The following is a 12,084-nucleotide window of genomic DNA, read 5'->3' as shown; positions in this document are numbered from 1 at the left end:
TAATTTTTGTATTTTTAATAGATATGTGTTTTCGCCATGTTGGCCAGGCTGGTCTCGAACTCTTGACCTCACGTGATCTGCCTGTCTTGGTCTTTCCAAAGGGCTGGGGTTACAGGCATTTTTAGCCACCACTCCCAGCCATCTCCCTACCTTTAAAGAAGAAGTTAAAGTTGAATGGGAAGTCAGCTTTTGACAGAATAATGTTGATTTTTCATGGGAAACATTTAATTCCAGGCTAGGTGAATAGGTTTTTCAAGATTCAGGCCGGGTGTGGTGGCTCACATTTGTAATCCCAGAATTTTGGGAGGCCGAGGTGGGCGGATCATAAGGTCAGGAGTTCAAGACCAGCCTGGCCAACATAATGAAACCTTGTCTCTACTAAAAATACAAAAAATTAGCTGGGTGTGATGGTGGGCACCTGTAAACCCAGCTACTTGGGAAGCTAAGGCAGGAGAATCACTTGAACCTGGGGAGGTGGAGGTTATAGTGAGCAGAGGTAGCCCCACTGCACTCCAGCCTGGGCAACAGTGGGAGACTCCATCTCCAAAAAAAAAAAAAAAAAAAAAAAAAAGATTCAAGATTTACCAGAAAGTATAAGAGAACACAATCAGTGCTTTTAAAATAAATGTAAGGTGATATTATTTATTAACATTATTGGAAGTTCACTATACTGAAAACATATATGGAAAAGTCTTGTTCCAGAGTTATGCTTTTATTTTTCTGAAGGAAATTATACTTCCTGCATACTAAGACACCGAATCTTCAACTTCAATATTTGTAAGTTGACTATGTATCTGGACTAATTCTATTTTTTTCCTGTAGAGATCAGATAGTATGAGGAAAAAGCAGAGATGCCAAGAACAAAGTGTGCAGATTTGAAGGTAATACTGGGGTCTCTGTACATTGTGTCCTGTCAAGTAAGGCCAGCTGTTCATTTGTTTCACGTCTAGGTTTGGAATTCACCCAGTTGCAGGCCGAATGCCTGGTCAGCTTAATGTGCTGCTGGCTGAGGCTGGGGTGCCATATGATATTGTGTTGGAAATGGATGAGATCAACCATGATTTCCCAGGTAAGTGATGGGGCAATGGTGAAGTTTAAATATTCTTACTATGAAGAAAGCAGTGCCAGATTTGGGATATAAATTGTAGATTCAGTGAACACTGACTAGTCAGATGGAAAGGAACTTGTAGATAGGCAGTTGAAATTAAATAAGTGAAAGAAAATATTGAATAAGGTACAAAAGAGTCATGAACAGCATAGGTAAATTTTTCTCCTTTGTGAAGAACTGAAAGATGGTGGAAACCTTGGGGTATAGTGCAGAAATGTTGTTGGGGATCTGGGCAGACCTGGCTTTTGTATCCAGATCCTAACTCTCAGTAGCTTGTTATTTAACCTCAGACTCTTCATTTATGAGTGCTTCTGTTGATAATTAAGTGTCTGATTCTTGCCAGTTTCTGAGATTTTACTGGTTTCCAATTGTACTAATGTATGACTGGTGAAGTAGTTTTCTCTTTTTTTTTTTTTTTTAAAGTACTAGAATTTCCCTAGGTGCTCTACTTTATCGCTGTCATAGGGCAGATGTTGAATGGTAATGACATTTGGCCCAAGCTTATGTTTGTTAAAATTAAACCATTTCCCTCTGGCAAATAGCCACTATAAACTTAAGAAATGCTGTTTATTAGAAAAAAAAATAATGAAATTGTGTGTATGTTTAGATTCACGTGGCATTTTTTGGCACCATTCTAAGGTAGTTTATATTGCAGTTCTTAAAGAGAAAACTTAGGCCTTTTTAATTTTATGTCCCTTTTCAGATCCCACTGTTATTAAATTATGTGTAATGCTAACCAGTTCCAGGAATTATGGACATGGCTTTAATGAGGATTTTGATACTATTGTCTATTAGACATCAGATTGTATCTTAAGGGGTTATTTTATTTTTATGTATTTTTTTTAACTTTTATTATAGATTCATGGGTACATGTGCAGGTTTGTTACCTGGGTATATCGTGGAATGCTGAGTGTTGGAAGTAGTGAGCATAGTACCCCACAATTTTTCAGCCCTTGCCCCTGTCCCTCCCTCCTCACTCTGGTCGTCTCCAGGTTCTATTGTTGCTATATTTATGTCCCTGAGTACCCAGTGTTAAGCTTCCACTTATAAGTGAGAATGTGCGGTATTTGTTTTTTTGTGCCTGTGTTTATTTGCTCAGGATAATGGCTTCCAGCTGTTTCCATGTTGCTGCAAAGAACATTATTTCCTTCTTTTTTATGGCCTTATAGTATTCCATGATGTATACATACCACGTTTTCTTTATCCAGTCTACCTTTAATGGACACCTAGGATGATTCTATGTCTTTGCTACTGTGAATAGTGCTGCAATAAACATGTTAGTGAATGTGTCTTTTGGTAGAATGATTTGTTTTCTTTTGCATGGTGGGATTGCTGGGTCAAATAGCAGTTCTAAGTTCTTTGAGAAATCTTCAAACTGCTTTCCACAGTGGCTGTACTAATTTACATGTCCATAAACAGTGTGTAAATGTTCCATTTTCTCCACAGCCTTGCTAGCATCTGCTATTTTGACTTTTTACCGGTAGCTGTTCTTACTGTGTGAGATAGTAATTTCAATGTGGTTTTGCTTTGCATTTCTCTTATGATTAGTGATGGTGAGCATTTTTTCATGTTTGTTGACCACTTGTATATCTCCTTTTGAGAAATGTCTGTTCATGTCTTTTGCCCTTTTTTTTTTTTTAATTTCCTTTTTGAGTTGTTTAAGTTCCTTATAGATTCTGGATTTTAGACCTCTGTCCAGTGTATCATTTGTGAATATTTTTTCTCATTCTATAGCTTGTCTGTTTACTCTCCTGATAGTTTCTTTTGCTGTGGAGAAGCTCCTTAGTCTAATTAGGTCTCACTTGTCAATGATTGTGTTTGTTGCAATTGTTTTCTGAGGACTTAGTCATAAATTTTTTCCGAAGGCTGTTGTCCAGAATGGTGTTTCCTAGGTTTTCCTCTTGGATTCTTATAGTTTGAGATTAAAATGGTCATTTTAAAGGGTGAAAGTGGAATGCAAATTTCACAAAATCATGTGACACTATAGCAAGATCATTTTGAGATCATGAAAGAGTTATAAAGTCAAATTAGGTAGATTTATTGAGAAGGGAGGAGCATAATAATTCAGGGTGTAGTCAAGATGGTCAAGTTCAAATGTAAGACCTACTGCTTTTTAACTGTGTGACACTGGCTGAGTTGCTTAACCTCTCTGATAAAGTTCTTTGTACAGTGCCTGCCACAAGTGCAAATCTATATTTTTATTGTTATTATAAAGTAAGATCACTATAATTTGTCTGAAAATATGTAAAAGTGACCCTTTGAGTTTTATATTCTTTCTTTTTTCTTTAATTATATAGATACTGATTTGGTCCTTGTAATTGGAGCTAATGACACTGTTAATTCAGCAGCTCAAGAAGATCCCAACTCTATTATTGCAGGCATGCCAGTCCTTGAGGTCTGGAAATCAAAGCAGGTAAAGTTTCCGACTTGTATTTCATTCTGATAACCAAAGGTCACTTAAAATATACACACACAAATTTCTTTGATCATTTGATAAGAAATGATGATGTTTTCTAGGAGGCCCAAGAGTAAGAGCATGTTTAGGGCCCAGTTTCCTATATCCAGCTTCTGTCTGTTCTCTGGCCACCAGAGAATGTAAGTGAATGCCCTCATCACAAGTAGAACCAGATGAGATTATGTGGGTAGATTAACAAAATCTGTAACCACAGCTGAGAAAAGAGCTGTGAGCTTTTGGAATGAGTCTGGCTGAATTCCAGATTGAGTCCCATGAAGCAGATGGCTTCCCTCTGGGACAGTGAGTCAGTATCATCGCCTTCATATACCAAGATGAGCATATTTTTTTTCGTATAACTTTTTTTGAAAGGGAATTTGTAAGTTGTTATAGAGTATTTAGCAGAAAGGTGATTTAGAAATCCAAACCATAACGTGGCATAAGGAAGCAAGCTTTGCTCATGCATATTGTTTCTGAAAAAGCTAATTGCTAGATTTTAGATAACTCAGAGGCTAGTAAATTTTCCTCTGCCTCAGCAGCAGGCACATTTTACTACTACTGAGTCACATCTGCATTTAAAAAATCCTAATAACATAATGTACATTTCCATTTAATTTTGTTTCTTTTATTGTAAATATGGGAGTTTAAAACAGTATTTGTGATGAGTGAGTAGAAATAAAATGTCCTTGTTCGTGTGTGTATGAAAAACTATTGTGTCGTAGTCAATATATCAGAGTTTGCAGAGTGCATTACTGTGCTAATGCTATAAGAAAAAGAATGCATTTGCACTTCTTCCATTTTTGGATAGATTGCATGTCCTAGCAGACCACAGAAAGGCTTTTCATTTCATTAAAAACTGACTTGATATTCAGCAGGACAGCAACATCCATAACACATCATTGTAAATATCTATAACACATCAATATTATAGATTGACTTACTTCTTCCATTTTGATTTGTAGGAACATTCTGTTAGTTATTAGCTGTGTCCTTGTGAGAAGCTGGATTGCTCTTTGAGGTTTTGTCCTAGCACTTTCTGATATACTTTGAAGTCATAGAAAAGAATAACACAGTTTTCCCACTCAACCACATCTGTTTTAGAATTTGTAGTGGAAACTTGTGTACTAAATGAATGTACTTTAGCACATTCATAGAAAGATGCTTATTTTGCTGGCTAGAAAATTGTATACATGGTCTTTATAGATAAAAGCATTAAGAAGAAAATCATTGTAATCTTATCACTCAGAGATGAATTGTTAACATGACTTTTTCTCTAATGGATGTAAGAATAAAGGTACATTTAAATATTAAAGTTAATACAGTGCAAACATTCATTAAAAATACTTTTTGTGTATTTTTAAAGTGCCTGTACTAAAGAATTAGTAGTGATACATACCTTGTTCAAAGGTAGTGAAGAGCAATGTTTTTGTGCCTAACAGGTCCTAGGCATGTCTGTTAAATGCTCTCTCTCGTTTAATCTTTGGTTCTCAGGTGATTGTTATGAAGAGGTCTTTGGGTGTTGGCTATGCTGCAGTGGACAATCCAATCTTCTACAAACCTAACACGGCCATGCTTCTAGGTGATGCCAAGAAAACATGTGACGCACTCCAGGCGAAAGTTAGAGAATCCTATCAGAAGTAAATATTAAAGATCAAGCTGTTGGCTAATAAAGCCACCTCTGCAGTTGTGGGAACAGTCAAATAAAGTATCAGTATACATGTACATCTATAACAAGCTCTTGGAAGAAAAGACTGAAGGAAGCAAAGCAAATACTGTATAGAGAGATTTTTCAAGATCAGTAATCCCTCAGTTTTAAAAAAGGATTAAAAATTCTGAATGTCTTTCTGTGCATATTTTTTAGTGTTAGGAATCAAAAGTATTTTGTAAAAGAAGAACAGCCTCATTTCAAATATAATTCTGTTGGATTTTTTATGCCTCCTCAGTAACCAGAAATGTTTTAAGAAACTAAGTGTTTAGGATTTCAGGGCTTACATTATACATGGATCTGAAATATCTGGTACAATGTAAACATTGCAGGCAACTGCATTTTGTGTGTTTTTTTTTTTCCAACAAATGTGACTAATTTGAAACTTGTATGAACTTCTGAGCTCTCCCCTCGCTATTTAACCATAGTCTGAATTAACCATATCAAATTGGTTTTAATTTTTTAAACTGTACTTCAGAGTCTATATTTCAAGGGCGTATTTTCTCACTACTATTTTAATACATTAAAGGACTAAATAATCTTTCAGAGATGCTGGAAACAAATCATTTGCTTTATATGTTTCATTAGAACACCAATGGAACATACAACTTGAAAATTAATGTTAGTTATATTTTTGAAAATTCCATTTCTAATTGGAGATCTCTTCAATTTCAATCAACGTATAATGTGTAGTACTGTATTAAGTGCACTTGAGTGGAATTGAACATTTGACTAATAAAATGAGTTCATCATGTTGGCAAGTGATGTAGCAATGATCTCTGGTGACAAAAGTAAAATCAAGTATTTCTGCCTGCTATAAATATCAGTGGAAGACCTGATACTATGAAATAGATGAAATTAATCTGTCTTCACTGTTTACAATAAGAATGGATTTTGTTTTCAAATCAGTGTGTGTTTTGAGGTCTTATGTAATTGATGACATTTGAGAGAAACGGTGGCTTTTTTTTAGCTACCTCTTTGTTTATCTAAGCACCAGTAAAGATCATGTCTTTTTATAGAAGTCTAGATTTTCTTTGTGACTTTGCTACTGTGCCCAAAGCTCTAAATATAGGTGGATGTGTGATGAATACTCAGGTTATTTGTCTCTGCCTATAATTAATTTGGTACTAAGTTTCTCAAAAAATTAACACATGAAAGACAATCTCTTAAATCAGGAAAAGAAGTACAAATTTTATTACTGTAATACTCGTGTTTAGCGAGTTTAAAACACACAGCATCTGTTGGTTTTATAGTCAATTTATATTTTGCTGTGCCTGAGATTAAGCTCTCTCTCTCTCTCTCTCTCTCTCTCGCTCTCTGTGTGTGTGTGTGTGTGTGTGTGTATGTGTGTGTGTGTTAAAGCATAAAAGACTCCTTTTAAAGTTTTAAGTGACAAATGCAATTTGTTAATAGATCTTAGGTCACTAGTAATCTCAGGACTGAATTATATAATGAATATTCTATTAGAAGAAAGTAAACACCATCTTTATTCATGCCCTTTTCCTTCTCTCAAAATAGTTGTAGCTATATCTAGAAAAAAGCAATTTTGATATCTTGAAAAGGCAGTTGCTACATTCAGTTAAAACTATTAATTAATTTACTTTTCATTGTAGTAAAATTTTTAATGCATTTTTAAAAATTTAGTATGATCTTATTCTTTGCTGTTTGTCAATCCTTGTCATCAATTGTGTTAATTGAATTGAAAATTCATGCTCTGTTGGTTTTATTTTACTTTATTGGTTAGGATATTTAAAGGATTTTTGTATGTATAATTTCTTCTTCTTTTAGTTGCATTTTAGGTTTTGGGTTACATGTGAAGAACATGCAAGATTGTTGCATAGGTACACACATGGCAGTGTGATGTGCTGCCTTCCTCCCCATCACCTATATCTGGCATTTATCCCCATGCTATCTCTCCCCACCCCCCGCTGTCCCTCCTCTATTTCCCCGCTACAGACCCCAGTGTGTGTGATGCTCCCCTCCCTGTGTCCACGTGTTCTCATTGTTCAACACCCACCTATGAGTGAGAACATGTGGTGTTTGATTTTCTTTACTTGTGTCAGTTTGCTGAGAATGATGGTTTCCAGATTTATGCATGTCCCTACAAAGGACACGAACTCATCATTTTTGATGGCTGCCTAGTATTCCATAGTGTATAAGTGCCACATTTTCCCTGTCCAGCCTATCATTGATGGGCATTTGGGTTGGTTCCAGGTCTTTGCTATTGTAAACAGTGCTGCAATGAACATTCATGTGCATGTGTCCTTATAGTAGAATGATTTATACTCCTTTGGATATATACCCAGTAATGGGATTGCTGGGTCAAAAGTAATTTCTATGTCTAGGTCCATGAGGAATCGCCACACTGTCTTCCACAATGATTGAACTAATTTACACTCCCACCAACAGTGTAAAAGTGTTCCTATTTCTCCATATCCCCTCCAGCATCTGTTGTCTCCAGATTTTTTAATGATCGCCGTTCTAACTGGCATGAGGTGGTATCTCAATGTAGTTTTGATTTGCATTTCTCTAATGACCAGTAATGATGAGCATTTTTTCATATGTTTGTTGGCCTTATGTATATCTTCTTTTGTAAAGTGTCTGTTCATGTCCTTTGCCCACTTTTGGATGTCCTTGTTTGTTTTATTCTTGTAAATCTGTTTTAGTTCTTTGTAGATTCTGGATATCAGCCCTTTGTCAGATGGGTAGACTGCAAAAATTTTTTCCCATTCTGTTGGTTGTCAATTCACTCTAATGACTGTTTCTTTTGCTGTGCTGAAGCTGTGGAGTTTGATTAGGTCCCATTTGTCTATTTTGGCTTTTGTTGCCAATGCTTTTGGTGTTTTAGTCATGAAGTCCTTGCCTATTCCTATGTCCTGAATGGTTTTGCCTAGATTTTCTTCTAGGGTTTTTATGGTGTTAGGTCTTATATTTAAGTCTTTAATCCATCTGGAGTTAATTTTAGTATAAGGTTTCAGGAAGGGGTCCAGTTTCTGCTTTCTGCACATGGCTAGCCAATTTTTCCAACACCATTTATTAAACATGGACTCCTTTCCCCATTGCTTGTTTTTGTCAGGTTTGTCAAAGATGAGGTGGTTGTAGATGTGTGGTGTTGCCACCGAGGCCTCTGTTCTGCCGTCGGTCTATATCTCTGTTTTGGTACCAGTACTATGCTGTTTTGATTACTGTAGCCTCGTAGTTATAGTTTGAAGTCCGGTAGTGTGACGCCTCCTGCTTTGTTGTTTTTGCTTTGAATTGACTTGGCTATGTGGGCTCTATTTTGGTTCCATATGAAGTGTAAGGTGGTTTTTTCCAGTTCTGTGAAGAAGGTCACTGGTAGCTTGATGGGGATAGCATTGAATCTGTAAATTACTTTGGGTAGTATGGCCATTTTCATGATATTGATTCTTCCTAACCATGAACATCGAATGATTCTCCATCTGTTTGTGTCCTGTCTTATTTCATTGAGCAGTGGTTTGTAGTTCTCCTTGAAGAGGTCCTTTTCGTTCCTTGTTAGTTGTATTCCTAGGTATTTTATTCTCTTTGTAGCATTTGTGAATGGCAGTTTGTTCTTGATTTGGCTCTCTTTAAGTCTGTTATTGGTGTATAGGAATGCTTGTGATTTTTGCACATTGATTTTGTATCCTGAGACTTTGCTGAAGTTGCTTATCAGTTTCAGGAGTTTTTGGGCTGAGATGGTGGGGTCTTATAGATATACTATCATGTCGTCTGCAAATAGAGACAATTTGGCTTCCTCCTTTCCTATTTGAATACCCTTTATCTCTTTTTCTTGCCTGATTGCTCTGGCTAGAACTTTCAGTACTATATTGAATAGGAGTGGTGAGAGAGGGCATCCTTGTCTAGTGCCAGATTTCAAAGGGAATGCTTCCAGTTTTTGTCCATTAAGTATGATATTGGCTGTTGGTTTGTCATAAATAGCTTTTATTTTTTTTGAGATATGTTCCGTCAATACCTAGTTTATTGAGGGTTTTTAGCATAAAGGGCTGTTGAATTTTGTCAAAGGCCTTCTCTGCATCAATTGAGATAATCATGTGGTTCTTGTCTTTGGTTCTGGTTATGTGGTGAAAAGTGTATTACATTTATAGACTTGCATATGTTGAATCAGACTTTCATCCCCAGGATGAAGCCTGCTTAATCATGGTGGATAAGCTTTTTGATGTGCTGTTGCAGTTGGTTTGCCAGTATTTTATTGAAGATTATTGCATCTATGTTCATCATGGATATTGGCCTGGAGTTTTCTTTTCTTGCTGAGTCTCTGCCAGGTTTTGGTGTCAGGATGATGTTGGTCTCATAAAATGATTTGGGAAGGATTCCCTCTTTTTGTATTGTTTGGAATAGTTTCAGAAGGAAAAGTACCAGTTCCTCTTTGTATGTCTGGTAGAGTTCGGCGGTGAACCCATCTGGACCTGGGCTTTTTTTGGGTGATAGGCTCTTAATTGCTGCCTCAACTTCAGACCTTGTTATTGGTCTATTCAGGGTTTTGGCTTCTTTCTGGTTTAGGCTTGGGAAGATTCAAGTGTCCAGGAATTTATCCATTTCTTCCAGGTTTACTAGCTTATATGCATAGAGGTGTTTTTAAAAATGTCTGATGATGGTTTGTATTTCTGTGGAATCTCTGGTGGTATCTCCTTTATCATTTTTTTATTGCATCTATTTGATTATTCTGTTTTCTTTTTTATTAATTCAGCTAGTGGTCTGTCAATTTTGCTTTTTTTTTAAAAAAAAAACCAGCTCCTGGATTTATTGATTTTTTTGAAGGGTTTTTTTGTGTCTCTATCTCCTTCATTTCTGCTCTGATCTTAGTTAATGTTTGTCTTCTGCTAGGTTTTGAGGTATTTTGGTCTAGCTCTTTCAATTTTGATGATAGGGTGTTGATTTTAGATCTTTCCTTGCTTCTCGTGTGGGCATTTATTGCTATATATTTTCCTCTAGAGACTACTTTAAATGTGTCCCAGAGATTCTGGTATGTTGTGTCTTCATTCTCATTGGTTTCGAGGAACATCTATATTTCTGCCTTCATTTCATTGTTTATCCAGTCAACATTCAAGAGCCAGTTGTTCACTTTCCATGAAGCTGTGTGGTTTGAGTTAGTTTCTGAATTCTGAGTTCTAACTTGATTGCATTGTGGTCTGAGAGACTGTTTGTTATGATGTCCATTCTTTTGCATTTGCTGAGGAGTGATAATTTCCAATTATGTGGCCAATTTTAGAGTAGGTGTGATGTGGTGCTGAGAAGAATGTATATTCTGTGGATTTGGGGTGGAGAGTTCTTTAAATATCTATTAGGTTTGCTTGTTCCAGGTCTGAGTTCAACTCCTGGATATCCTTGTTAATTTTCTGTCAGGTTGATCTGTCTAATATTGACAATGGTGTGTTAAAGTCTCTCAGTATCATTGTGTGGGAATCTAAGTCTCTTTGTAAGTCATTAAGAACTTGCCTTATATATCTGGATGCTCCTGTATTGGGTGCGTATATATTTAGGATTGTTAGCTCTTCTTGTTGCATTGATCCTTTTACCATTATGTAATTTCCTTTTTTGTCTCTTTTGATCTTTCTTGGTTTAAAGTCTATTTTATCTGAAATGAGATTTGCAACTCCTTCTTTTTTTTTGCTCTCCATTTGCTTGATAAATCTTCCTTCATCCCTTTATTTTGAGCCTTTGTGTATCCTTGCATGTGAGATGGGTTTCTTGGGTACAGCACACTGATGGGTTTTGGCTTTTTATCTCATTCACCAGTCTATGTCTTTTGATTGGGGCATTTAGCCCATTTACATTTAGGGTTAATATTGTTATGTGTGAATTTAATACTGCCATTTTGATGCTTGTTGGCTGTTTTGCTCATTTGTTGATGCAGTTTCATCATTGTGTTGATGCTCTTTACCATTTGGTACATTTTTGGAGTGGCTGGTCCTGGTGTTTCCTTTCTATATTTAGTGTCTCTTTCAGCAGGTCTTGTAAAGCAGGCCTGGTGTTGCTAAAATCTCTGAGTACTTGCTTGTTCACAAAGGATTTAATTTTTTCTTCACTTATGAAGCTTAGTTTGGCTGGATATGAAATTCTGGGTTGAAAGTTCTTTTCTTTAAGGATGTTGAATATGGGCCCCCACTCTCTTCTGGCTTGTAGGGTTTCTGCTGAGACATCTGCTGTGAGTCTGATGGGCTTCCCTTTGTGGTTAACCCAACCTTTCTCTCTAGCTGCCCTTAACATTTTCTCCTTCATTTCAACCCTGGTGAATCTGACAATTATGTGCTTTTGGGTTGCTTTTCTTGAGGAATATCTTTGTGGTGTTCTCTGTATTTCCTGGACTTGAGTATTGGCCTGCTTTGCTAGATTGGGGAAGTTTTCCTGGATAATATCCTGAAGAGTATTTTCCAGGTTGGATTGATTCTCTCTGTCACATTCAGGTACGCCTATCAAACATAGATTAGGTCTTTTCACATAGTCCCATATTTCTTGGAGACTTTGTTCATTCCTTTTAACCCTTTTTTCTCAAATCCTGGTTTCTCATTTTATTTCATTGAGTTGATCTTTGACCTCTGTTATCCTTTCTTCTGCTTGGTCAATTCGGCTGTTGAAACTTGTGTATGGTTTGCGAAGTTCTCGTATTGTGTTTTTCAGCTCCATCAATTCACTTATATTCCTCTCTAAGTTGTTTATTCTGGTTAGCATTTCGTCAAATCTTTATTCAAGATTCTTAGTTTCTTTGCATTGGGTTAGAACATGTTCTTTTAGCTCACAGAAGTTTCTTATTACCCACTTCCTGAAGCCTGATTCTGTCAATTTATCACACTCATTCTC

The 12,084-nt window shown here is 36.4% G+C and overlaps 1 protein-coding gene across 2 annotated transcripts in view; it reads left to right on the top strand.

Annotated features, from left to right (window-relative positions):
* Positions 1–6,286, top strand: part of NNT (nicotinamide nucleotide transhydrogenase) — a 97,059-nt gene extending 90,773 nt beyond the window's left edge. For both annotated transcript variants that reach the window (XM_002745003.6, XM_002745002.6), the window contains exons 20-22: positions 951–1,069; positions 3,406–3,521; positions 5,052–6,286. In XM_002745003.6, coding sequence (XP_002745049.1) covers positions 951–1,069; positions 3,406–3,521; positions 5,052–5,201 — 385 coding nt within the window. In that variant the 3' untranslated portion in view covers positions 5,202–6,286. The remainder of the gene's footprint in view (positions 1–950; positions 1,070–3,405; positions 3,522–5,051) is intronic.
* Positions 6,287–12,084: the final 5,798 nt, after the last annotated feature.

Source organism: Callithrix jacchus, chromosome 2, assembly GCF_049354715.1.
Source record: "Callithrix jacchus isolate 240 chromosome 2, calJac240_pri, whole genome shotgun sequence".
NCBI lineage: Eukaryota > Metazoa > Chordata > Mammalia > Primates > Cebidae > Callithrix > Callithrix jacchus.
Note: the sequence above shows the minus strand (reverse complement) of the source record. Positions and strands in the feature narration are given on the sequence as shown.